The 23,688-nt window shown below is 39.8% G+C and overlaps 1 protein-coding gene across 3 annotated transcripts in view; it reads left to right on the top strand.

The window, feature by feature from the left end:
• The window catches only part of TMEM50B (transmembrane protein 50B), a 373,203-nt gene that overhangs the window by 189,647 nt on the left and 159,868 nt on the right, over positions 1-23,688 (top strand). For all 3 annotated transcript variants that reach the window (XM_044072947.1, XM_044072945.1, XM_044072946.1), the window contains one exon: positions 6,439-6,506. In XM_044072947.1, coding sequence (XP_043928882.1) covers positions 6,439-6,506 — 68 coding nt within the window. The remainder of the gene's footprint in view (positions 1-6,438; positions 6,507-23,688) is intronic.

The raw sequence follows: 23,688 nt of genomic DNA, 5'->3' as shown, positions 1-23,688 counted from the left end.
TGAAACCAGATCTTTAACTTCCTGTAACATGATGTTGTATAGTAACAGTTTTAAATAAAATGTTTGCTGTGATGCACTTTATATAGACCCTTGTTCAGTCTTTGATAGGGTTGTACACAAAAAAGTGATCAGTAGGTTAGAACATCTAGGTATTAACATAATCTTGATGATATGGATAGCTGCACTGCTTAAGTATAGGATATGGCAAATATTGTACAGCAATTAGACGTGAAATTGTGTGTTGCAGTCAGGGTGTCCTGCAGGGCTGTGTTCTGCTCCCATACTTGTTTAGGTTGTATCTTTCTGATGTGTCTTTTTCATGTGAGATGTTCTACAGTTTGTATACAAATGACTCGAACATGGGAATACTGATGACATCTCTTACAGATAAGGCATGTCTGGAAATGAACTTGACTTGCTGAGTACAGGAGAATAACATGCTAATAAATACATCAAAACTAAGCATATGAAGTTTGGGATATATCGATTGAAGGATGATTGTTTAACACAGTATACACTGACTGAAACTGTGGGTTCGTTAAGGACCCAGGTTTATAGGTATATCGAGCTTTGAGTTTTTCTGACCATGTCAATCAGTTGGTTATTGATAGTTTTAAAACTATTTGCTGTATAAAAATATAAAATCTAGGAAATCAGAAATGATGAGATCACTGATTGCAAATTATACTAGACACAAACTAGGGTACAGAATATTATGGAAACTTTATAAGAAAATTAGCATAGATAAATTGGAATGCTTACAGTGGAAATATACCAAGGGCATCCATTATGTGAGAATTTAATTTACTATTAAAGATTAAAATATCTGAGCTTGTACAGTGTCTGATGCAGGTACAGTGGATATAAAAAGTATACACACCCCTGTTAAAATGCCAGGTTTTTGATATAAAAAAATGAGACCACAATAAATAATTTCAAAACTTTTCTCACCTTTAATGTGACCTATAACCTGTACATTTCAATTGAAAAACAAACAAATCTGTTAGGTGAAAAAGTATAAAAAAATAAAAAACTTACAATACGCTGGTTGCATAAGTGTGCACATCCTTAAACTAATACTTTGTTGTGTGTGCACCCTTAAACTAATAGTTTGTTGAAGCACCTTTTGATTTAATTACAGCATCCAGTCTTCTTGAGTACACACCTGCCATCAATTAGAGACTCTGATTAACCCCAAATAAAGTTCGCCTGTCCTAGTAGGATTTTTCTGACATTTACTCAGTTGCCTGCTACAGCAAAAGCCATGGTTCGCAGAGAGCTGCCAAAGCATCAAAGGGAGCTCATTGTTGAAAGCTGTCAGTCAGGAGAGGGTACAAAATTTCCACAGCATTGTATATGTCATGGAAGACAGTGAAGAAAGTCATCAAAGAGTGGAGAAAATATGGGACAACAGTGATGTTGCAAAGAACTGGACATCCCTCCAAAATTGATGAAAAGACAAGACAAAAGCTGGTCAGGGAGACTACCAAGGGACCTACAGCAACACTGAAGGAGCTGCAGGAATTTCTGCAAGTACTGGTTGTGCATTACATGTGACAATCTCTCGTATTCTCCATATGTTTGGACTACTGGGTAGGGTTGAAAGATGGAAGCCTTTTCTTACACAGGTAAACATCCATGCCTGGCTAAAATTTACAAAACAGTACATCAAGTCTCCCAAAAGGATGTGGGGAAAATGTGTCATGGTCTGATGAGAACAAGGTTGAACATTTTGGCCACAATTCCAAAAGGTATGTTTGGCACAAAAACAACACTTTGCATCACCAAAAGAACACTACCCCATGGTAAAGCATGGTGGTGGCAGTATCATGCTTTGGGGTTGCTGTTCTTCAGCTGGAACTGGGGCTTTAGTCGAGGTGGACAGAATCCAAATACCAGTCACTTTTAGCCCCAAACCTTCAGGCGTCTTCTAGAAAGCTGAAGATGAAGAGGAATTTCACCTTTCAACATGACAATGACCCCAAGCATATATCCAAATCAGTAAAAGAATGGCTTCACCAGAAGAAAATTAAAGTTTTGGAATGGCCCAGCCAGAGCCCAGACCTAAATCCAATACAAAATCTGTGAGGTGACCTGAAGAGGGCTGTGCACAAGAGATGCCCTTGCAAGCTGACAGATTTGGAGCGCTTTTGCAAGGAAGAGTGGGCAAATATTGCCAAGTCAAGCTGAGCCATGTTGATAGACTCCTACCTAAGAAGACTGAATGCTGTAATTAAATCAAAAGGTGCTTCAACAAAGTATTGGTTTAAGGATGTGCACACTTATGCAACTAGTGTATTGTATGTTTTTTTTTTTTTATATTTTTTCCCCTAACAGATTTTGTTTGTTTTTCAATTGAATTGTACAGGTTATAGGTCACATTAAAGGTGAGAAACGTTTTGAAATGATTTATTGTGGTCTCATTTTTTATATCACAAAAACCTGGCATTTTAACAGGGGTGTGTACACTTTTTTTATCCACTGTATTTAAAAGGAGATGCAATTCAAATATGTAGGCCATTTAGAGACAACTACCTCTGGAAATCCTTAGGTTTATTATAGAGAAATAAGAATATCATTGGACAACCTGTACAAGAGATCACCCTTCTCACACTGTTTAACATTTTCTAGAATAAAAAATGAAAACTTTATATGTGACTCTCATGTCAGAGTGAATGTGTAAAGCATTGTATTCTTCCTTTATTTTTATGTAATGATAATGGCCTTGAAGTCTTTGCTTCAGTTGTCTTCCTGTTTTGCCAGTATAAAATGCTGAACACGCATCACATCTAGCTATGTAAGCAATACAATTAGTGGCACAAGTGAATCTTTCATTTGTTCCATAGATTTTCCATGTTATAATGTCCAAAAATAACACATTTTACAGCCCATACAACTGTACATCATCTTTTTTATGGTAGTTGTAGGCCTACTTATGACATCACAATCCTTTTGCAACAAACCTTTAAAATGTTGCCTTCTGTTATTGTAAAACATAGGCTTAGCACCAACACATTCTGTCATTACTGACTTGCAGTGTAATGGTTTTCAATTGCACATATTTTTTATTGTACTGACAGCTATGCCAAACTCAGTCCTTTATTCTTCATAATTGGCTTATATAAACTATTTCTTTCACTTAACGTTCCAGTCAGTGCTTTGAGTATAACCGATAATGTTTCACATAAGTGCTCATACCTCTTGACGAAATGCACATTCATTAATTGTCAACTTACTTGCAAGAATGTCTTAACTTTTAATAATAATCATTTTCTTAATCTTGGGATGAGCACTTCTATAATGCAGAATACTGTTTCTGTAACTCACTTTGTTATGCAACTTTGTTTCTATGACGTATCTATCCATTTTCTTAAAAACTTCAACATCCAAAACTGAAATCACATTTTTGAATAACTTTAATTGCAAAATAATATACATTTTTATATGTGCTGTAAATTCATTTAAAATAATTCCATGTTTTTTGCCACAGCATAAAAATATCAGATGTAAACCATTTGTACATAGCTTACATAAAAGCATCATCTATAAAGTGTATATTCAGAACTGTTGTTGTTGTTGTGTCTTTCAGCTTTTCCCGGTTAGGGGTCGCCACAGCGGAACTCCGGTCCGCTAATGATTGGCAGTAGATTTTTACGTGCCGAGTTGCCAGCCCTGATGCACAACCTTCAACGAAGGTACGCCCATTCACGCATGTCTCCAGACAGAAGACGCTCTAGATGAGAATCGAACGGGACAATGTCTTACTATGAGGCGACAGCACTACCGCAGCACCACCACCGCATGTATGTTGCTTAAATGGGGAGGAGGGCATGCACTTACTTTTCTTCCCAATCAGCCAGAAAGAGATTGGAAGAAGTGGGGAGCCATAACAGCCCCTATAACCACCCCTGCACACTGCCTAAACACATGGTCTTAAAACAAATCATCCAAAATCAACGTTGGAAATTTTCTTTTGCAGTATGTAAGTAGCAAGTGAATTATTTAGATTTAACTGTAAAGTGCTGAGGTGGTGGAAAAAGTTAGACTCATTTCATGAAAAACCTATGGCATGTAACAACTTTTGTTGCCTACAAGCTGGCATCCCCTCCATCTGTTGAATTGACTACATTTTGGGGAGTTTTATAGAGGTCTTTACGAACACAACAGATTAATTGGACATTAAGTAAACTCTTAAAAAAATGAAAGAAATTTTAAGGGAGAGAAGTTGTACTGAAATTAAGAAGCAACTTGGGGAAGGATGCTTCTCATGCTGAGGTAGTGTAGGTATTAAATATTTTGGACACAATGATGAAGATAAGGTGTCTTCCACCTTGCATACAATTTTCTCCTTTATTTTAGAGAACTGTGAAAGGAAGCTGGCCTATTTTAACTTCTGATGTTCTGTTGTAAGATATCATTCCATTTGAGTTGTGTTATAGAATGGTAAAGAATTTGAATGAATATTTAGGGTTAACGGGAAAGGTTAATTTTTTTGTGCAAACATTGCAAAGTTTGATGTAAGGTCAAAGATTTGCATAATTCTTGAATAAGTGGGGTATTTAGGATAAATAACCTCTTCACACTTGATTCCTTTGGGGTGGTTTATATTACAGTTGTGAGAAAGAAATGTTGTTTGGATCAGACATAAAGAAAGATTAAAGTCAAAATTATGTAATATTTGGGTGGTGGTAAAAATAAAACTAGTCCTGTAGCCAGTCACTATTGGGAAGAATGTGAAAGTCATGAAGATAATTTGTGTTGGATATAACTGATCTAAATGGAGGTGGTAAGATTTGCAATGCACTTGATGTTAGAAAATAAATTAATTTTGAGTTATTAAATAATGTTTCTCAAAGGATTAAAAAAGATGTTATGTCAGCACTGTTATAACAATATCTAATGTACATGTTTACTTGTGTATTTACTTTGAATTGATTATAGAGCCATATGTTTTACAATGATAAATGCTTGTTTTGTGTTCCTGTTATTGCTAGCTGTACCTTAATTTTATGATGTTTGTGATTGTTTATTATATTGTAGTGCATGGAGCATGGTGATTACTGGTGTGCAAGTAGACACTTAACAAATATTAAGCCCCCATGCTGAAGTTGTGAAGTTCCAGTCTAGCTCCAGGTAGTAAAATCTGCCAGTAGTCTAGTAAATGACAGCGGCAGAAATAAAAATTTGTTTCTTCCTGCTGTCTGTATCAGTAACATATTCCCAACTTCCTCAAACAAACTTAGTAGTTAGAATAACAGGATATGTTGGCATCCATTTCCTGTAGGACACGAACTCTGAAACTCAATGCATGTTATTATTTAGTGATTTCAGTCTTCAGTGGTTTGTTTGAAAACCACATATTTTATGAGGAATAAGACAAAAAATATGAAGCAATAATCCGGGTATCCAGCAAAAATCTACACAGTTGAGAGGCATGAAAGGTAAGTGTAAACTTAACATTTGCCAAGTGTTTTACTGCTTTGAAAGCTGGGCAAGCAGTTAGCACATGGAGCAGATAAAGCTCAATGCCCTACAAAGAATTATGATCATCTCATCGATTATAACCTTGAATTATGTTTTGTTGACATGGATGCCAAAATTCACCGCTCAAGTGTATGTCTTGAACACATAATAAACAGGCTTTGATTAACGACACGATGATAATCCTTTGTGATGACTTTAAACTGTTTATGAGTGAGAAATGTTGCTGTATCTGCTAACTTTGAGAATGCAAAAGGAAGATACAAAATTTTGTAAAAAATAAAGTAGTTTTCTCCATGAGGTTCTGCCTGTTGTCTTTTTTGGCATTTTTTTCATTTCTGTTTCGATTTAACCAGAGTCCAGCTCCTTATTCATAAAAAAGTTAGAGTTCAACTACAATGAACCTTATATTGAGAAGTAACAGCTCAGTATACAAATGCAGAACTGGTTGCTAATGCTTCTGAGAGTGGTTTAGAAAACATTTGTCAGTGACTGCTTTCACCTCTGTAGTTCTCTTCCTTTTTTTATACTGGATATCTGAGATCAGATAATGAACAAATTAATATAGTATGTTGTCCCTTCATGCAAATGCAAATAACCGTGTAATTTTAAAATCCTCTTTTGTGCATCTTCCTGTAACTTTGCTGTACACGAGAATGAGTGATTGCCCACTATGCATTATGTACTGGTTCTAAAACGGTCTTACTCACAATTCCTGTCACTACTATCCTAACACTCCCTTACATCTTAATGCAACACTACTACCACTGCACTGAAAGTCAGTGTATGGCTTTGACAAAACATTGATTTTCTTCCCTTTACTTAAATTAGGGGTTATATCACCACATAATAATATGAAGCTTTGCAGAGTACATCTCATAGAATTTTGTTTATGTGTACTATCTAAAAACATTCCTTATTTTGGTTCTGTACTTACTTTTTTCTTTCTGTTTCTAGGATAAATGCGGTGTCAAATGGGCAAGTCAGAGGTGACAGTTACAGTGATGGCTGTCTAGGAAGAACAGGTAAATCTATATCTCCTTAAACAGGGACGTTTTGTAAATCTGTGTACTTAATAGTTCATGTTTGTTACTGTATAACTAACAACTTAGAGGCATATGGAGACTGCATTGTTTCATTTCTGTTATGATTTGGTGTTTCTTCACCAGCCCTTCTCTTATATTTGCATTTTAAAAGTAGTCAAAAGGCTGTAAAACATTGTTTTTTAAATAAATCACAATTTCCTTTGATATGGAGTTGATACAGTGACTCTGTTGATGTTGCAGGGAGACTGAGATATTGAAATACCATCTGACATTTGGTAGTGGCAGTGGAAATTGTATATTAATAGTTCACTGTATTATTTTGTTTTTTATTATTTTTTGAAGGAAAGTCATGTGCCCTGTTTGGTTAGAATTCAGACTATTGGAGATTGTCCATTACTTTGTCTGCCTGCCATTTTTCTGGGCTTTCATTAGGGTCATTGTTATGGTACTGAAAGCATACTTCCTCCTGAAATGAGTGAGAAGGCTTTTGGCCTTTCATTCGCGTCTTCCAGGGCTGGTCCTCTGGTACCCAGACTACCTGTTTAGACCTGATCACAAGCAGTGTTGGCAGAGGTCATGCCCTTGTGCCATCGACCTAATCATGTACAAGAGGTTTATAGTGCAGAGCATGATTCATTAGCATTAGATAGATGACTAGATAACTTTCTGCATTATATTTCTTGGATAAGAAGTACTGAACCTTCAAGATGGGGAAAAGGGTTGTCAGTTTATCTGCCTTATTGCCAAAAGCCCAGATTTTAGTTAAATGTGTAGAAACTGGATCCAGCAAAATGTAGAGGAGTACAGTTTTGCATTTAGGGGAGTTCGATCATCCCTTTCAGGTTCATCATGCATAGCCAGCTCTGTGGCATAGAAGGTGAAACTCAGCCTGTGGTGCAAGTGACCCACATTCTGTTAGTGGTACAGGTACCTGCAAGAGCTGGATAGGGTTATGAGAATGAGACAACTCTGGTGGCTTACCCATCCTGGGGGTAGAGTGGTGGCACTGGCTCACTACATGGGATATCTAGTGGGAGCACTTAGGTGTTCACCTAGTGGAGTTTAGACCTGCACTGTCAGTAGTGATTCTGCACCAAATAGCCATAATCCAGACAAAACATTCACTATAACTGCTGATTTCCATCTGTGGGGCTGGCCAGTCAGCAGTCAGAATGAATGTGGGGGGAGCCAGTGCTTTGTGGAGCTGGTTAGTTGTTACTTACTTCCTGTTCCAGTTTTACAATTAGGGTTGAATTTTATACCTACAAAAAGAGCAGATTTGACAAAGTCATTATTGAAATTAAAGTTTTTTAGTTGTAAATTAAATTTGAAGTATTCACTTAAAGATATTAACTTAAATAATTCTGTTTTGAATAAACCTTTAGCTTTCAATCCCATGTTAAATAACATCTTGAAAGTTTTTGAATCATTGTGTGAGAAAGAGATTAGAGAGTTGTTAAGTAAAAAGAGCAGGAGAAATTTAGAGAATTTTGGTCAGGGAGTAGCTCATGGGACATCCTTTTGCTACTGACACATACAGTTCTTTTGTTTTTGGTAAGAGAAAAAAGGGATTCTTCATTTTCTGAACAGGTTCAAGGTTTTTAACCTCAAAATGATTATGAATGTACAAATGATATTTTGTCTTCTCAGCTTTCTAATTTAGATTCTGAGAAGAGTGTGGCTTCTGCCATTCCCCTTGAAGGATTTTCTTTTTTCTGAAACTATTTCTAGAATGTGTCATTTGTTTCATTGGGGAAATAATCATATTCCACTATTTCTAAACAAGTGTTATGATTTATTGCAACTGAATTTTCTTGAACCTACTCCATTTGGTTTTGGGGATGAAGGCCTGACAAATACTTCAAGCAGTGTGGTCGTGTTCTCAGCTTAAACAAAACAGGCAGAGCTCATTTGAATCCTTATGTGGAATCTGCCTTCCACACCTACATTTGCCCTTTCTATCTGACATGAAACCCCAAAGTGGTAGCAAAAGGATAATCAAAACCCCCCCTATGGGGTACTTATCTGATGTCGGATACGATGAGATCACTTTTCCGAAGGAGCAACGACCGGAGCAGACAGACAAGTGTTAGAAAAGTTCTGGTGTTGGTGCGTGCTGATGTCCATTTTGTACCCGATGTCGGTTTATGGCCGACTCCTCAGAGAGAGAAGCGAGATATCACATGCACCCTTGCAGTAGCATCTATCTTTTGTAGAATGACCGGACGTATGTGAGTCGGCCAAAGGCAGACTCCCTTGTGTTATAGATACAGCAGCATATAGAAGAGAAGAACATCTAAAGTTATGGTAAGATTTTACACAGCAATACTTTCTTTCAGTACTGGAGAATGCTTTTGTCACAATCTGGAACTTGCATGGCAGCCAGCTTACTGCCCCCCAAGAACGCAGATAGATTGTAACTGTACTAAGAGTGTTGAAAATGAAGAAGAAATTGAACGTGACAAGTCTGACATTTCTAAGGGAGTGTAAAGAATGTTAGGAAAATAAGTTTCTTAGGTGCTAGGGTAAGGATGAGGAAAAAAATATTTAAAAAATACATAACCAAAGATTAAAAAGAAAGGTGAGGAATAGTTTTAGTTGTTTCAGTTAATGGAAATAGAGAAAACCTGATTTTGAGTATCAAGGAATAGTTGTACGTAAACTCAGAAAAATATTCAACGGAGAAAGAATAAAAAATAAGAAACCTTAAAAAAATTCCCTGAAATTTAAAAATAAGAGAAAAATTAATAATTTTAGAGTGCTTTCAGTAAATGTGAATTGTACTATTAATATTGTAATAAGGCTAGGGATACTGGAATGGTGTACTAAATGTGATGTGGATGTTGTTCTGTTAGAGGATGTAAGATTCCTGACAAGTGAAGAAAGATTTTAAAACAAAAAAATTCTGGGGTAGAAATGAAAGGAATTTGGAAAGTGATTTTTTTCTGGAGTGGCAGTATTGTGTAAAGAAAAAACAGTAGATGTAACACTGGTAAGGATGAGAAAGTTAACTATTGTGGATGTGAGGTAGAGAGAGAATATTTATAGAATTATAGCATTATAAGCATGTACAAGTGGCAAGGAAAGAGAGTATCTTTTTCATCAAATATTAGATTATGTGGAGGTCAACATAAAAATTATAATTGGAGAGGACTTGATTGAAAAGAAAGGGAAGGATGATTAAAAAATACAAGAAGTGATAAAATGTGGTAAGTTAGCTGTGTGGAGTAAAGGTCAATGGACTTATTGAAGAGGGGCAATTGGGTCTGAAATTGATTATTTTGTACTATTAGAATGTTTGGATGTCGCAGATGGTGATGCAGTAGAGACTTTTTTTGGACCATTTAGCGAAATGGATTGAGGCAATGAAAGAAAGGGAGTGTATTAAAATGGGAAAAGGAATAAAGAGAATAAATGAGAAATTATGGGATATATTTGGGAGTGGGAAGCATTGCATTTATGGAGGGATAATATAACCATGAATGACTTTTATAAAAATTGGTCTAAGTGGTGGATTGAATTTAAGAAGAAGTATAAAAGTGTTTTTTTCCAATGCCAGGATGTTGTAAGAAAGGAAGAGAAAGTGAAGTATGGAAAGATGTATAGAAATGTATTGGATAATTTTTCTGATCAATACAAAATAGTATTATGATTTGGAAAAGGAAACGTATAAAATCAAGAAAAAAGTTAAGGTATTGCTGTTTAAGCAGAGGTATTATTTGCAAGGGTGAAGGAAGGAAGTGTGTGCATATTTGGGTAGAATAGTAAAGGATGATATTGGTGTAATGAGAAAATGAAACTTGAAACTTGTAAAGGGAGAAGTAAAAAGAGCACCAGTGCAAATTATGAATATTGTAGTAAAGCACGTAGAAAATATGTACAAGAGTAAAAAGAAAGAAAAGAGAGAAAAGAAATAAAAAAAAAATCAAGAATGAAGTAAGAAAGAGTTTGAAATCAAGAATGAAGTAAGAAAGAGTTTGAAAAGAAATTACAGTTAAAGTACCATTGGTGAATTGGATGCCGAAAGAAACAACAACAACTTAAGAAAGTAAATGTTGATTCAGTGTCAGGTAAATATTGTATAGGGTTTGAAATATATAAAACATTAGTGGATTGGCAAATAGAATATTTTGTAAATTTTTTGAATGAATGGTTGAAAGAAGGGTTTGCTGATGAAGAGTTATGTAGTGGAATATTAAAATCTATGTGGAAGAAAGTTGAAAAGAATAAAATAAAAAATGGAGACCTATCACATTAAATAATACAGATTATAATTTTTATGAGAATAATACAGAGGAGAATGGAAGAAAGGACGCAGGACATTATGGAAGAAAGTATATATGGTATGGAAGGATGACAGAAATTATTATTGATAGTGTGAGAAATTGTGGATAAATGTAAGTAAAAGGGAAGATTTGAAACTTATGGTAGTAGATATTAGTAGGGTATTTGATACATTAGGACATGATGCTTTGTGGGATGTTGTGGAAAAGTATGGAATAGGTAATAGAATTAGGAGAGTGTGCATGTCTACATATCAAAATAATAGAATGACAGTGTTAGTGAATGGATGATTGAGTAAAGAAATATGCATGAGTTGTGGTATAAGACCGGGGATGTACCATGAGTGGGATATTGTTTGCATTAGTAATAAATATGATAATGAGTGAAGTATTTATTTATTCATTTTTTGACATTTGATTACCAGAAAAGTCCGACTGGGTAGAAGCCCATTTTCAGAGGAGGCCTAGAGAGAAAAGCTCCAAATTATTAGCACAGATTTTAAGAACAATAATTTTGCAATCTTCAAAAATAAAACAAAAACCTCTGCAGTTTAAATAATTTTAACAAATTAGACATAATTTATTTATTTTATTTTATTTTGCATTTGTTGACTGGGCTAGTCTAATTGGATATATGTCAATTTTCAGTAGAGGCCCAGGGAGATGAGCTCCGAGGAAACAAAAACAAAATCATATATACAAAAATTAATGTAAACAATGTGCATTGCAGGTACAGTACAGAGAATAATCAAAGAGGTCAGAAGTTCTTAACATAGTGCAAAATATGCAGGTACAATTAGTACAATACAAAATGCAGTTTCAATACATAATATAAGAAAAAGAAGGCAGCTGATTATATACAATATATTAGCAGCTTATTATATACAATATATTAGTAAAAAAAAGTAGTCACATTAAGGACAATCCAGTAGATGTAAGTAATAGTATCTAGAAGGACAAGGTTTGTTGTTATTAAGAAAAAGGAACTTGAATACTGAGAAGAGGAGGGAAATATAATATAAAAACATTGGTTATATAGCTTATAAATTGAAAGATGCTAGATATGTGATGCACAAGGAAGTGGTGATTCCGGTAGTTTTGACATGCATATCATGTAGTTGTGGTTGCTAAGAATAAAATATGGATGAGGGAAGTGCTGGATGTTCTTCGTGTTTCACTGTTGCAGTCATCACATTTGGGTTATCCCTGCCAGGGTAGCCCTTGGCCGGCCCGAATACCAGAGGCTTAGTATTTCTGTGTCGGTTGCTGTCGCTTCAGGATTGACGTCAGGACATCAGTATTATAAAGTAAGGCAGCCGATGCCATTACATCAATCTTTCTTGCCATGGAGCCCGAAGCAGAAGCAGTTCGCATGAGTGCCGGTCGGCTGCTCTCCGAGTTTCATCTTCTGAAGTCTTCTGAAGCTAATTATTTTTTTTTTCACATATTAATGTCAGAAAAAGTTAACAATTGTCTTGTTTGTGGTTTTATCTGAACAGGAAAGGACACGGTTCAATATCAATTAAATTGGCATGTATAGATGTGGTAAATGTTCTGTATGTGAGAAGGTTAGAAATTTGCATGGTAAAAGGATTAATGGAAAACTTTATCTTGCCAAGGAAACATTTAATTGCAACTCATGTGGGGTGGTTTACATTATTGGGTGTAATTGTTCTAAACCATTGTGGTATATAGGGCAGACCACTAGAAAAGTCAGGGTTCGAATTTTAGAGCACATTGGATATCAGAAGGAAGAATATGGATAGCCCAGTGGCTTACCATTTTACATCAGTACATAAAGGGCAAATGGGGGGATTTATTTTCAGCGTATTAGCACGGCCTAAAGTTTATAATGGTAATTTTAAAAGAGAAATGAACAAGCTTGAGTACAGGATGATAGTTAACTATCATATTTTGAATCCTGGAGGAATGAATTTAGACAGTAATATAACCTTATAACTGTTGAGATTATATAAGAAGTATGATGAAATTAAAATCCAATCTAGGATATAATTATAACTTCAATAGTGAATTTTAGATAGTTGATGGGAAGAATGTCTTTTTTCATGAATATGTGATTTTGTAATGTCATGGTAAGAATGTTTTATATAAAATAAACATATAAAATGAAATACAGGGTTCTCACACACACTTGTAGACATATATGAATTATCATACATAAAAATATAGGTTATAACGTGTGTGTATTTTTCATTTTTATAAAAGATGTTTTGTTTGGTTCTTTTTCTCTTGTTTGAATAGCATAAAATTTGCACTATGTGGTTGCACTGTGTGATTGCACTTTAAGGAAATCAGTTTAATTAAGATAATAAGTATTTAATTGATATTGAATGAAGAATGCTGGTATATTAGGAGATGATTTTTTGTAGTAAGTTGTTCCATTGAAGGCGAATGGCTGAGGTACCAGAATGTGTAAATAAAGATAAATATCATCTTTGAACCGTGTCCTTTTCTCCTGGTTATGGAATTCTTTTGATGTTTTTTTAGAGGAGAAGCCCATTTGTGGTGATTGATCATATTTCTGTGTGAATTCTTAGATCTCCCACAGCACAGACCCCTGGCCATCCCCCCAGTCCTGGATGTTGTGAAGGATGCTTTCCTGGAATCCAGCTTGACTCCTGACATCCTCCCTCCTGCACCCAGAAAACCAGACAGGTATTACAGTGTCCCTGACTCACACAAATTTCTTTTTAAAAATACTACTGCTGACCCTGAGTTAATTTCTCCAGGGCCTAAAGGAATTAAAGCAACCTCTGCTAAAAATCCCACCCCCTCAGATAGGGATTCCCGAGCACTAGAGAGATGGTGTAAAAAAGTACACATTTCAGCTACTCTTGCTGTCAGAGCACTAAATATTCAGTACCATATGCTAAACTTTCAGCAACATACCCTGGAACTCCTCAAAGAAAAAATGTCTTCCATTCCTGCTTGTGCAGACTCTAAAGAGTTACAAGAGTTAATGCATTCTGCAAGTGAAATAACTAAACACACCTTGCACTGTGGTTTTGATGCCCTAGAAGCTTCTTGCAGGGCAACAGTTACTGGTTCTGTCCTTAGAAAGCATGCATGGCTTAAGGAACAGCCATTGCCAGACCATGTTAAATCTAAATTATTGGATGCCCCCTTGCACAAAGACAACTTTTTGGCACTAAGGCAGAAGAGATCTTAAAAAGGATGGAAGAAAAGCAAAATCTATGCAGACAGTTAAGGATTTCTTACAGGTCCAGCCACCCAGGTTCAGCAGGCATTGTCCCTCCAAGCACTGGTCCTTTCTTGTTCCCACCAAGTCAGTTCAGCCCAGACCCCACAGACAGCAGCCACAGGGAATGCAGAGATATATGCAGTGGGCTACCTCCACTTCAAAACCAGGGAGTTCTAAACCACACCATTATGGTAATAACTCACAATGACTCTCGACCCCCTCCCTCTGCCCACCACCACTTACCCCTAGTAGGAAAACTCTCTTTTCATGCAAACACCTGGGCCACCATTACCAACGACTGCTGGGTTCTCAACATAGTGTCCCAGGGATACAAATTTTCTTTCCACACCCTTCCAACTCCAAAAGGGTTCCCAGATCTACCCCAAAACCAGTGGGCAGAGGCGCAAAAGCAAGTCCTTTCCCTGCTCTCCATGAGGGCAGTAGAGCACGTTCCTGCAGAACAGAAAGGCCAAGATTTCTACTCCAGATTTTTTCTGGTACCCAGGAAATCCTCGATCTATCCATTCTAAACACCTTCCTGGTGATCCCAAAATTCAAAATGCTCACCCTCCAGCAGCTGCTACCCATGCTGTCCAAGAATGCTTGGCTAGCCACCCTAGACCTGAAGGAGGCCTACCTCCACATACCTATCAGGGAATCATGCAGGAAATATCTCTGTTTTAGGGCAGGATCTCAGCACTTTCAGTTCTCTGCTTTTCCCTTTGGCTTATCTACTGCTCCCAGAGTTTCAGGCAGGCAGCCAGGAAAAGCTGCTCAAGCACCTGGCCTTTGTAAAGTCCATACTAACATCCCTAGGGTACACAATCAACAAAAAGATATCCAAACAGGTACCCATCCAAAGCATTATATTCCTGGGAGCAAGTCTGGACACAACTTCCCAGATAGCATTCCTTACACCAGAAAAGCAAACCTTCCTGATGGCCTACTTCTCTCAACTAGCCACCAGACCCCAACTATCTGCAAGGAAAATCCTGCAAGCTCTGGGGTTCATGGCATCTTGCATTCTACTCCTTCCATATGCCAGACTGCATATGAGGAAACTTCAATGGTACCTAAAAAGCCTTTGGTGTCATCTCTCTCAAGACCTGGAGACTCTTAAACCTGTATTTCCTTGCCTCAGAAAAGACTTTCTTTGGTGGGCAACAGCATGCTCCCTCATCAAAGGACTACCTTTCTCACCACCCCACGCCGCCCAGACCCTCACCACAGATGCATCAGATTATGCATGGGGTGCACACCTGGACGGCAGGTGCATACAGGGCCAATGGAACCCACATTAAATCCATCTGCACATCAGCCAAAAAGAGATGATAGCTGTCCAGCACACCTTGATAGCTTTCAAGCCCCTTATCTCCCCAGGGGCTCTTCTGATCAAAACAGACAACACAACTGTGATGTGGTATATCAACAAGCAGGGAGGGACTCAGTCCTACCCTGTATGCAGGCTGGCCATGACCCTTTGGCACACGGTCTCTGCCATGCAACTCCACCTGTTAGCACAATTCCTACTGAGTACTCTCAACTCTCTGGCAGACCACTTAAGCAGAAATCTTCTGGACCCACACGAGTGACAGCTCAACAGAAGAACCTTCGCCCTAATAACTCAGAAATGGGGCACGCCAAAGGTAGACCTCTTTGCCTCCCACACCAGCGACCAGCTCAGCAAGTTCTGCACCAGGGAGCATCACTGCATGGCTTGGAAAGTGGATGCCCTGTCCTTCCCCTGGGTCAGTCTATCGGTCTATGTTTTTTCTCCACTACCTCTCATCCCCAGGGTACTGCTCAAAATAAAGGAGGAAAAACCAAGGACAATTCTTATAGCTCCAGACTGGTCTCGGCAGCACTGGTACCTCTTGCTGCGCAGGCTGTCCCGTCTGCCACCTTGGCATCTCCCTCCGATTCCAAACCTCCTGACCCAGAGGGAGGGGGAATTCATGCATCCCCAATTGCAGACATTCAGTTTGGCAGCTTGGTTTATTCCCTAACCCCCGATCAATCTGCCAACCTCAGCAAACAGGTTCTAGATGTTATACGCGAGGCCAGATGCCCTAGCACTAGGACGTCTTATGCTGACAAATGGAAAAGGTTCTGCACCTAGATTCAGGCTAAGGGAGCCAATATGGCACTGACCTCCCTCCCTCTCATCCTGGATTACTTAGCTGACCTGCTACACAGTGGACTCTCCTTTTCCTCTATTAAAATTCATGCCTCTGCTATCTCTGCTTATTTTCCCACTGAGCTGCCCCTTTTCTCACACCCTCTGATCAAACAGTTCCTATGAGGGGCTACCAACTTGAGGCCACCCAGAAGAGCACCAACCCCAGCTTGGGACCTTAACTTTGTGTTGGAAAAGCTCCTCCTCCCCCCTTCGAACCTGCCTCTTCAGCAGAGCTAACATTTCTCTCCTGGAAGGCAGCCTTCCTTCTGGCCATCACTTCAGCCAGAAGGGTCTCCGAGCTGCAAGCACTCATGGCTCTGCTGACACGGTATCCCTCAGGACTAACCCATCCTTCATGCCCAAGGTGGTGTCCAGTGTGGATCTCAACCAATCCATTCATTTCCCCACCTTTTTCCCTAACCCACAGAACAAGGGGGAAAAGGATACTGCACTCTCTAGATGTGCAGAGACAGCTCAGATTCTATCTAGATAGGACTAAATTCTTCAGAAAGTCTGATCAATTGCTGGTTAGCTTTGCTGCAAGGGCAGAGGGCAAAGCCATATCCAAACAAACCATCTCCAAATGGATAGCACACTGCATCCATTTCTGCTACAAACAACATGGAAAATCTCCCCCCAAGGGGGTCAGGACTCACTCCACCTCTGCAGCTTTCCTCAGAGGAGTCCCCGCTAGGGACATCCTGGAGGCTGCCATCTGGACATCTGTTCACACTTTCACCAAACATTACCACCTGCTTATCTTCTCCAAATCCAGGGCAGGTTTGCCTCTGCAGTCTTGCAGGGCATCCTAGCCAGCCCCTAGTTTCCTTGACTGCCTCCACCCTTTTTCCTCAGCTTTGGGAGTCAACCCAAATGTGATGACTGCAACAGTAAAACACAAAGAACATAGTACAGTTGTGTACACTTACCATAAATGTAGATGTTCAAGTGCATTCACTGTTGCAGTCCTGGTTTCCCTCCCTCCATCCTCCTCTTCTTTCTTCTTTCCTTACAAGGGACATATTGGTATTTACTTTCTACTGGTGGCAAGAAAAACTGATGTAATGGCATCGGCGGCCTTACTTTATATTACTTGACGACCTGACATCAGTTCTGAAGTGACAGCAACCGACGCAGAAATACTAAGCCTCTGGTATTCGGTTTTAATGGGACAGTAGTATATATGTCAATTGTTTATAGGATCCCAGAAAATTTTGAAAACAAACTTCGTGTCATGTGGAGTTCAAGATTATTCCCAGTGAAAGTATAGTAGTATATGAGGAAAGATGGGGGGGGGGGGGGGTTGGATTATTAAATCCAGTCGTTTTTTGTGAATAGCATTCTGTATAGAGTATTAAAGTGGGTAAAGGAAGAGAATGTGAAATTTGTAGTGAGAGTGTTTAAATGTAGGTATACATTTTTGGGGAGATGATGAGAATAAGAAAAAGAGATGGACACCAAAGGCAAGAGTGTACCTGTTGTGCCACTTATACTGCATGTTTGTTAAAAGGGAAATTTATAATGGACCTGGGGACCATAGATGATTAAGAAAAATGCCGCATTAAAAAATGGGCAAGCAGATCTTACCTTCTTTGCAAACTAGCCATAGTAGCCTGGGTTGTAGCTTTTCAGCACAATCTTACTGTGTAGGTATCTTACATACAGTCAGAGTAAATTTGTGTGTCAGACAAGCTGAGTAGGAGAAAGGTAGACCCTGACAAATGGAAATTGAATTGGGGGTTTTCCTGGAATTGTTTTAGCTGTTAGGAACACTTCAAATAGATTGTTTTGCCTCCACTGACAGCAATCATTTGGCAAAATTCTGCTGAAGAATCCCAGGCAAAAAGACCTGAAAGACTGGTGCATTTTTTTCCTTAGACAGGAATGTTCCCGTATGCTTTATTCTCTTTCCATTAATGATCAGGGTCATTCCAAAGATTCAGAAGGGCTCTCCAAAGATAATTGTATTGACTCCATTCTGGTCCAGGTAACAGTGGATGTTCTTCGTGTTTCACTGTTGCAGTCATTACATTTGGGTTATCCTGCTGGCAGGTTGCCCTCAGCCGGCCTGAATTCCAAAGTCTTGGGTCCTGCGTCGGCTGCTGTTGCCCCTTCCCTGATGTCAGGTCATCAGGGGTATAAAAGAAGCAGCCAACGCCATTTTCTTCAGTCTTTCTTGCCGCTCGGTGCTCGAAGCAGAAGCAGTTCGCAAGTGCCGATCGGCCGACTCCTGAGATTTTCGTGTTCGAGTTTCAGATCCGAAGTCTTCAGTAAAGCTAAGTACCCCGTTGGGGAAACTTTTTTATTGCTCCAGACCAATGTCAGAAAAAGTTAATAATTGTATTTCTTGTGGGAAGCAAATACCTCATAAGGACTTTCATTCTTACTGTATTCCTTGCCTAGGCCCTGATGACAACGTTGCTGATTGTCTGTTTTGTGCTAGATTTAACCAACGCACTATTAAGCGTCAGTATGATTTTGCTTTAAACTTTTTTGGACGCCGGTTTAATTATCCTGAAATGTCGTCGGATAGCCATCCAACTACCGGAGTTCACAAAAAACACAAAGAAAAGGACAGAGATAAACAACCGAGGCCCAAAACCGATGACAAAGCTTCTCCTGAGCCAGTCGCTGGTTTGCCGGTTCTCAGTGAGGTGCTTTCGCAGCCCGTGACGCCCGCTAGTTTAGAGTCGCAGGCCACTACCGACTCCTACGTGGAGTTGGCTATGCCGCTGGAAACTCAAGGTATTGGAGCCTTGGACACTATTCCTTCAGATGGGTCCGGAGCCGCTGAGCAGGCACCGGCTTCTAAGGGTGTATTCAGACCTAAACATCTGTACATTAAACCGACGTCATCTTCAAAGGCAAAGATTAAAGCACCTTCAAAAACAAAGAAACAAACTCAAGAGCCACTTGGACAGGCCTCCATGCCCAAAAACAGATGCTCAAAATGGCCGAAGACTTGATTACCTTGATCAGGGGTTCCCATCCCCCTCCTGATAAGAGGCCTAGGCAAGAGACAGAGTATGAATCTTCAGATCAGGTTTTTATTTCTTCTGATTCCTCTTCTGATCAGGAATATTCTATTCCCCCCTATGAGGATTCTGATGCTGAAGAATCTATACCTTCAGCTTCTCCTCCTGAGGACTATTTTTTTGGGGAAACCTTACATACCATGAGGGAGCACTTCCACTGGGAGAGCCCAAGATTTTTCAAAATCTAAAAAGAGGCTCAGGGACTTCCTTTTACTACTTCAACAAAGGCCTCTAGCCATTCCACCTGTGTTAGACATTGTAGATGATGTGTTTTCAGAGTCTAGTCTGACCCCTGATTCCTTACCTCCAGCTCCTGTTAAGCCTGACAGACATTACAGGGTTCCTGACTCTCATAAATTCCTTTTCAAAAACCCTGCTGCAGACCCAGGAACTATTTCATGGGGTCCCAAAGGGTTTAAGGCTTCTGCTGCAAAAAAACCCTACCCCCTCTGACAGAGATTCAAGGGCTCTGGATAGATGGGGAAAAAATGTTTACACATCTGCTACCTTGGCTATAAGGGCCTTAAACTGTCAGTTTCATATGCTCAAATATCAGCAACATGTCATGGCATTGCTTAAACAGAAAATGTTGTTAAACTCTGAATGTGCAGAAAACAAGGAAATGCAGGATTTATTGCATGCAGTTGAACAAGTTGGAAAGCATACTTTGCAATGTGGTTTTGATTCTCTGGTGGCCTCCTGCAGGGCCGCAGTTACGGGTTCTGTAATAAGGAGGCATGCTTGGTTAAAGGAACAAAATCTGCCTGATCATGTCAAAGTTAAATTATTAGACGCACCTTTACAGCATGATTCTTTGTTTGGTGTTAAGGCAGAAGAGGTGTTAAAGAAAATGGAGGACAAAGCTAAATCTATGCAAACTGTTAAAGATTTTTTTACAAGTACAGCCACCTAGGTTTAGTAGACACTGGCCTACAAAGAACTGGTCCTTTCCTGTGTCAGACAGACCCCAAAGGGACAGATCCAGACACCCTAGAGGCAGATCCCAGGCGCAAGGTTCATACAGGTCAAAGCAACGGGGTGCTTCTACCTCCAAAAGTGGAGAAGACAAATCACAGCCCTACAGGAAACAGTCCCAATGACTCCCCCCTGCCTGCACCAAGCTCTTATCTCCTGGCAGCACCCTTAGGGGGGGAAAATAGCACTTTTTTCTCAAAATTGGCACATTATAACCCAAGACAAGTGGGTTCTAAACATAGTGTCATAAGGCTACAAGTTCCACTTCCATACCCTGCCAAAGGCAAATGGTTGGCCAGATCTGCCAAAAAATCAATGGGCAGAGGCACAAAAACAAGTTGCATCCCTCATGGACATGGGGGCCATTCAACAAGTACCAGAGCAAGGACAAGGATTTTGCTCAAGACTGTTCTTGGTACCCAGAAAGGACAAAGCCTGGAGACCAGTACTGGACCTATCTATTCTAAACACATTCCTGGATATACCAAAATTCAAAATGTTGACCTTGCAGCAGCTTCTGCCCATGCTGGGCACGAAGGCTTGGCTTGTGACTTTAGACCTAAAAGAGGCATACCTGCATGTCCCAATCAGGCAAATATTGCAGAAGATACCGCAGATTCAAGGCTGGCTCAATGCATTACCAATTCTCTGCACTGCCCTTTGGCTTATCTACTGCACCCAGGGTCTTTACAAAGTGCCTGGCACCAGTAATTGCATTCTGCAGACAAAGAGGAACACAAATATATCCTTGCTTGGACAACTGCCTAATTCAAGCAGAGAACAAGGACATTCTTCTACAGCATCTGGCATTTCTGAAAAGACTTTTAACATGCCTAGGGTACACAGTCAACGAAACAAAATCAAAACTAGTACCCTCTCAAGAGATAATATTCCTGGGTGCAAGCTTAAATGCCACTGCCCAGATGGCTTATCTCATGCCAGACAAGCAAAAGCAACTGACTACCTATTTCAAAATATTGGCAACAAAGGCCCAGTTATCTGCAAGAAAAATTCTGTCCTGCATCCTACTAATTCCATATGCAAGACTGCATATGAGGAAACTTCAATGGTACCTAAAAAGTGTTTGGTCTCAACATTGCCACAGCCTGGAAACAATGATTACTCTCATTCCTTGCCTGCAACAGGAGTTTCGATGGTGGGCGAAGGCTTATCACCGGAACAAGGGACAGCCATTCACTTTACCCCCAGCCAGGCAAAACCTAACAAAGGATGCATCAGATTATGCCTGGGGGGGCCCACATGGCAGGAAGATGCATTCAGGGCACATGGTCCACAAACCAAATGCATCTACATATCAATCAAAAAGAGATGCTAGCTGTTCAAAATGCCTTGACAGCCTTCATGGACCTACTTCATCCGGGCCAACTACTGATAAAGACAAACAACACCACGGTCATGTGGTATATCAACAAGCAGAGGGGGGGCACACATTCTTACCCCCTTTGCAGATTAGCCATGGCTTTGTGGGACACAGCATTGACTTACTAAGTTCAGCTGCAGGCACAATTCCTGCCAGGAAAGGAAAATACTCTGGCAGATGAACTAAGCAGAAACCTCATGGATCCCCATGAGTGGCAGCTGGATCCACAAATCTTCAGCATGACAACAAGGAAATGGGGATGCCCGGACATAGATCTATTTGCCTCCCCCTCACAACCACCAACTAAAAAGATTCTGCACAAGGACTTATCACAGACAAGCATGGAAAGTGGACGCCCTATCTTTCAGCTGGAAAAAACTTTCAGTATATGCCTTTCCTGCACTGCCTCTCCTCCCCAAGGTACTCCTAAAGGTCAGACAGGAGAAGCCAAAGATGATACTGATTGCCCCAGACTGGCCCTGCCAGTACTGGTATCCGATCTTAAGGAACTTGTCTCAATGCCCAGCCTGGACCTTACCTCAAATACCTTATCTACTGACCCAACAAAACAATCCGATCCTGCACAGCCAACTCAGGACTCTAAACCTGGCAGCATGGCGGATAATGTAGGCATACAAAGCACACCTCTCAGTAAAGCTGTGATGGATGTCATTTTGGAAGCCAGAAGACCTAGTACTAGAAAATCTTATGCTGGAAAATGGAAGAGATTTTGTGCTTGGAACCAGACACAAGGAACTGATACAGCTGTACCAAATATTCCTCAGATTTTGCAATACTTAACTGAGATGCTGGACAAAGGCCTATCTTTTTCATCAATTAAAATTCATGCCTCTGCCATTTTGGCTGATTACAATACAGAGCCACCAATCGTCTCTCATCCTTTATTAAGGCAGTACCTCAGAGGAGCCAAAAACTTAAGGCCTCCAAGGAGATCACCAATACCTGCATGGGACCTCAACTATGTCTTGGAAAAACTCACCCTGCCTCCTTTTGAACTAGCCGCTACTGCTGATATAAAGTTTTTATCTTGGAAAACAGCTCTGCTCCTAGCAATAACTTCTGCAAGATGAGTTTCAGAGCTACAGGCACTCATGGCTGTGGAACCTTTTATCGTTTTTTATCCAGACTGGGTCTCTCTGAGGACAAACCCAACATTTATGCCTAAGGTGGTATCCAGTGTGGCCCTTAACCAAACTATTCATTTGCCAACTTTTTATCCAAATCCACAGAACAAGGGGGAGAGAATTCTGCATTCTTTGGACGTACACAGACAGCTTAGATTATATTTGGACAGAACCAAAGTTTTCAGGAAGACATTGCAATTACTGGTGGCATATGCTGCAGGATCACAAGGAAAGGCTATCTCCAAGCAGACTATTTCAAAGTGGATTCATTTCTGCTATTTACAGCATGGCAAACCAGTGCCTAAGGGCATTAGGCCACATTCAATTAGAGCTGCAGCCACTTCAGCAGCCTTTCTCAGGGGAGTACCAACCAAAGACATTTTAGAAGCTGCTACTTGGAGTTCAGTGCACACTTTTACAAAGCACCATCATCTTCCACTCTACTCTAAATCCAGGGCAGGCTTTGCCACTGCAGTTCTGCAGGGCCGCATAGCCGCTCCTAATGCTGTTTAGCTCCAGCCTCCCAACCATAGCTTTAGGACTGTACCTAAATGTAATGACTGCAACAGTAAAACACAAAGAACATAGTACAGTTGTGTACACTTACCATAAATGTAGATGTTTGAGTGTATTCACTGTTGCAGTCCAGGTTACCCACCCTCCACCCCCTTATTTCTGCTGGAACTTATCTTTCCTTCTTTGATTTATACAACCTATATGGTGTATTTGCTTGTAAGTTGAAGGTAAAGTTTATTTTGGTGCATGTGTTTTTATATATAAATTTATATATATATATAATTTTAGCTACCCTTTGGGGGGCACCTGACATCTGGGGCAAGAAAAACTGAAGAAAATGGCGTCGGCTGCATCTTTTATACTCCTGGTGACCTGACGTCAGGGAAGGGGCGACGGCAACAGACGCAGGACCCAAGACTTTGGA

The sequence above is a fragment of the Protopterus annectens genome, chromosome 5.part1 (assembly GCF_019279795.1).
Source record: "Protopterus annectens isolate FY-2018-M chromosome 5.part1, PAN1.0, whole genome shotgun sequence".
NCBI lineage: Eukaryota > Metazoa > Chordata > Ceratodontiformes > Protopteridae > Protopterus > Protopterus annectens.
This window is presented reverse-complemented; position numbering and strand designations above follow the sequence as displayed.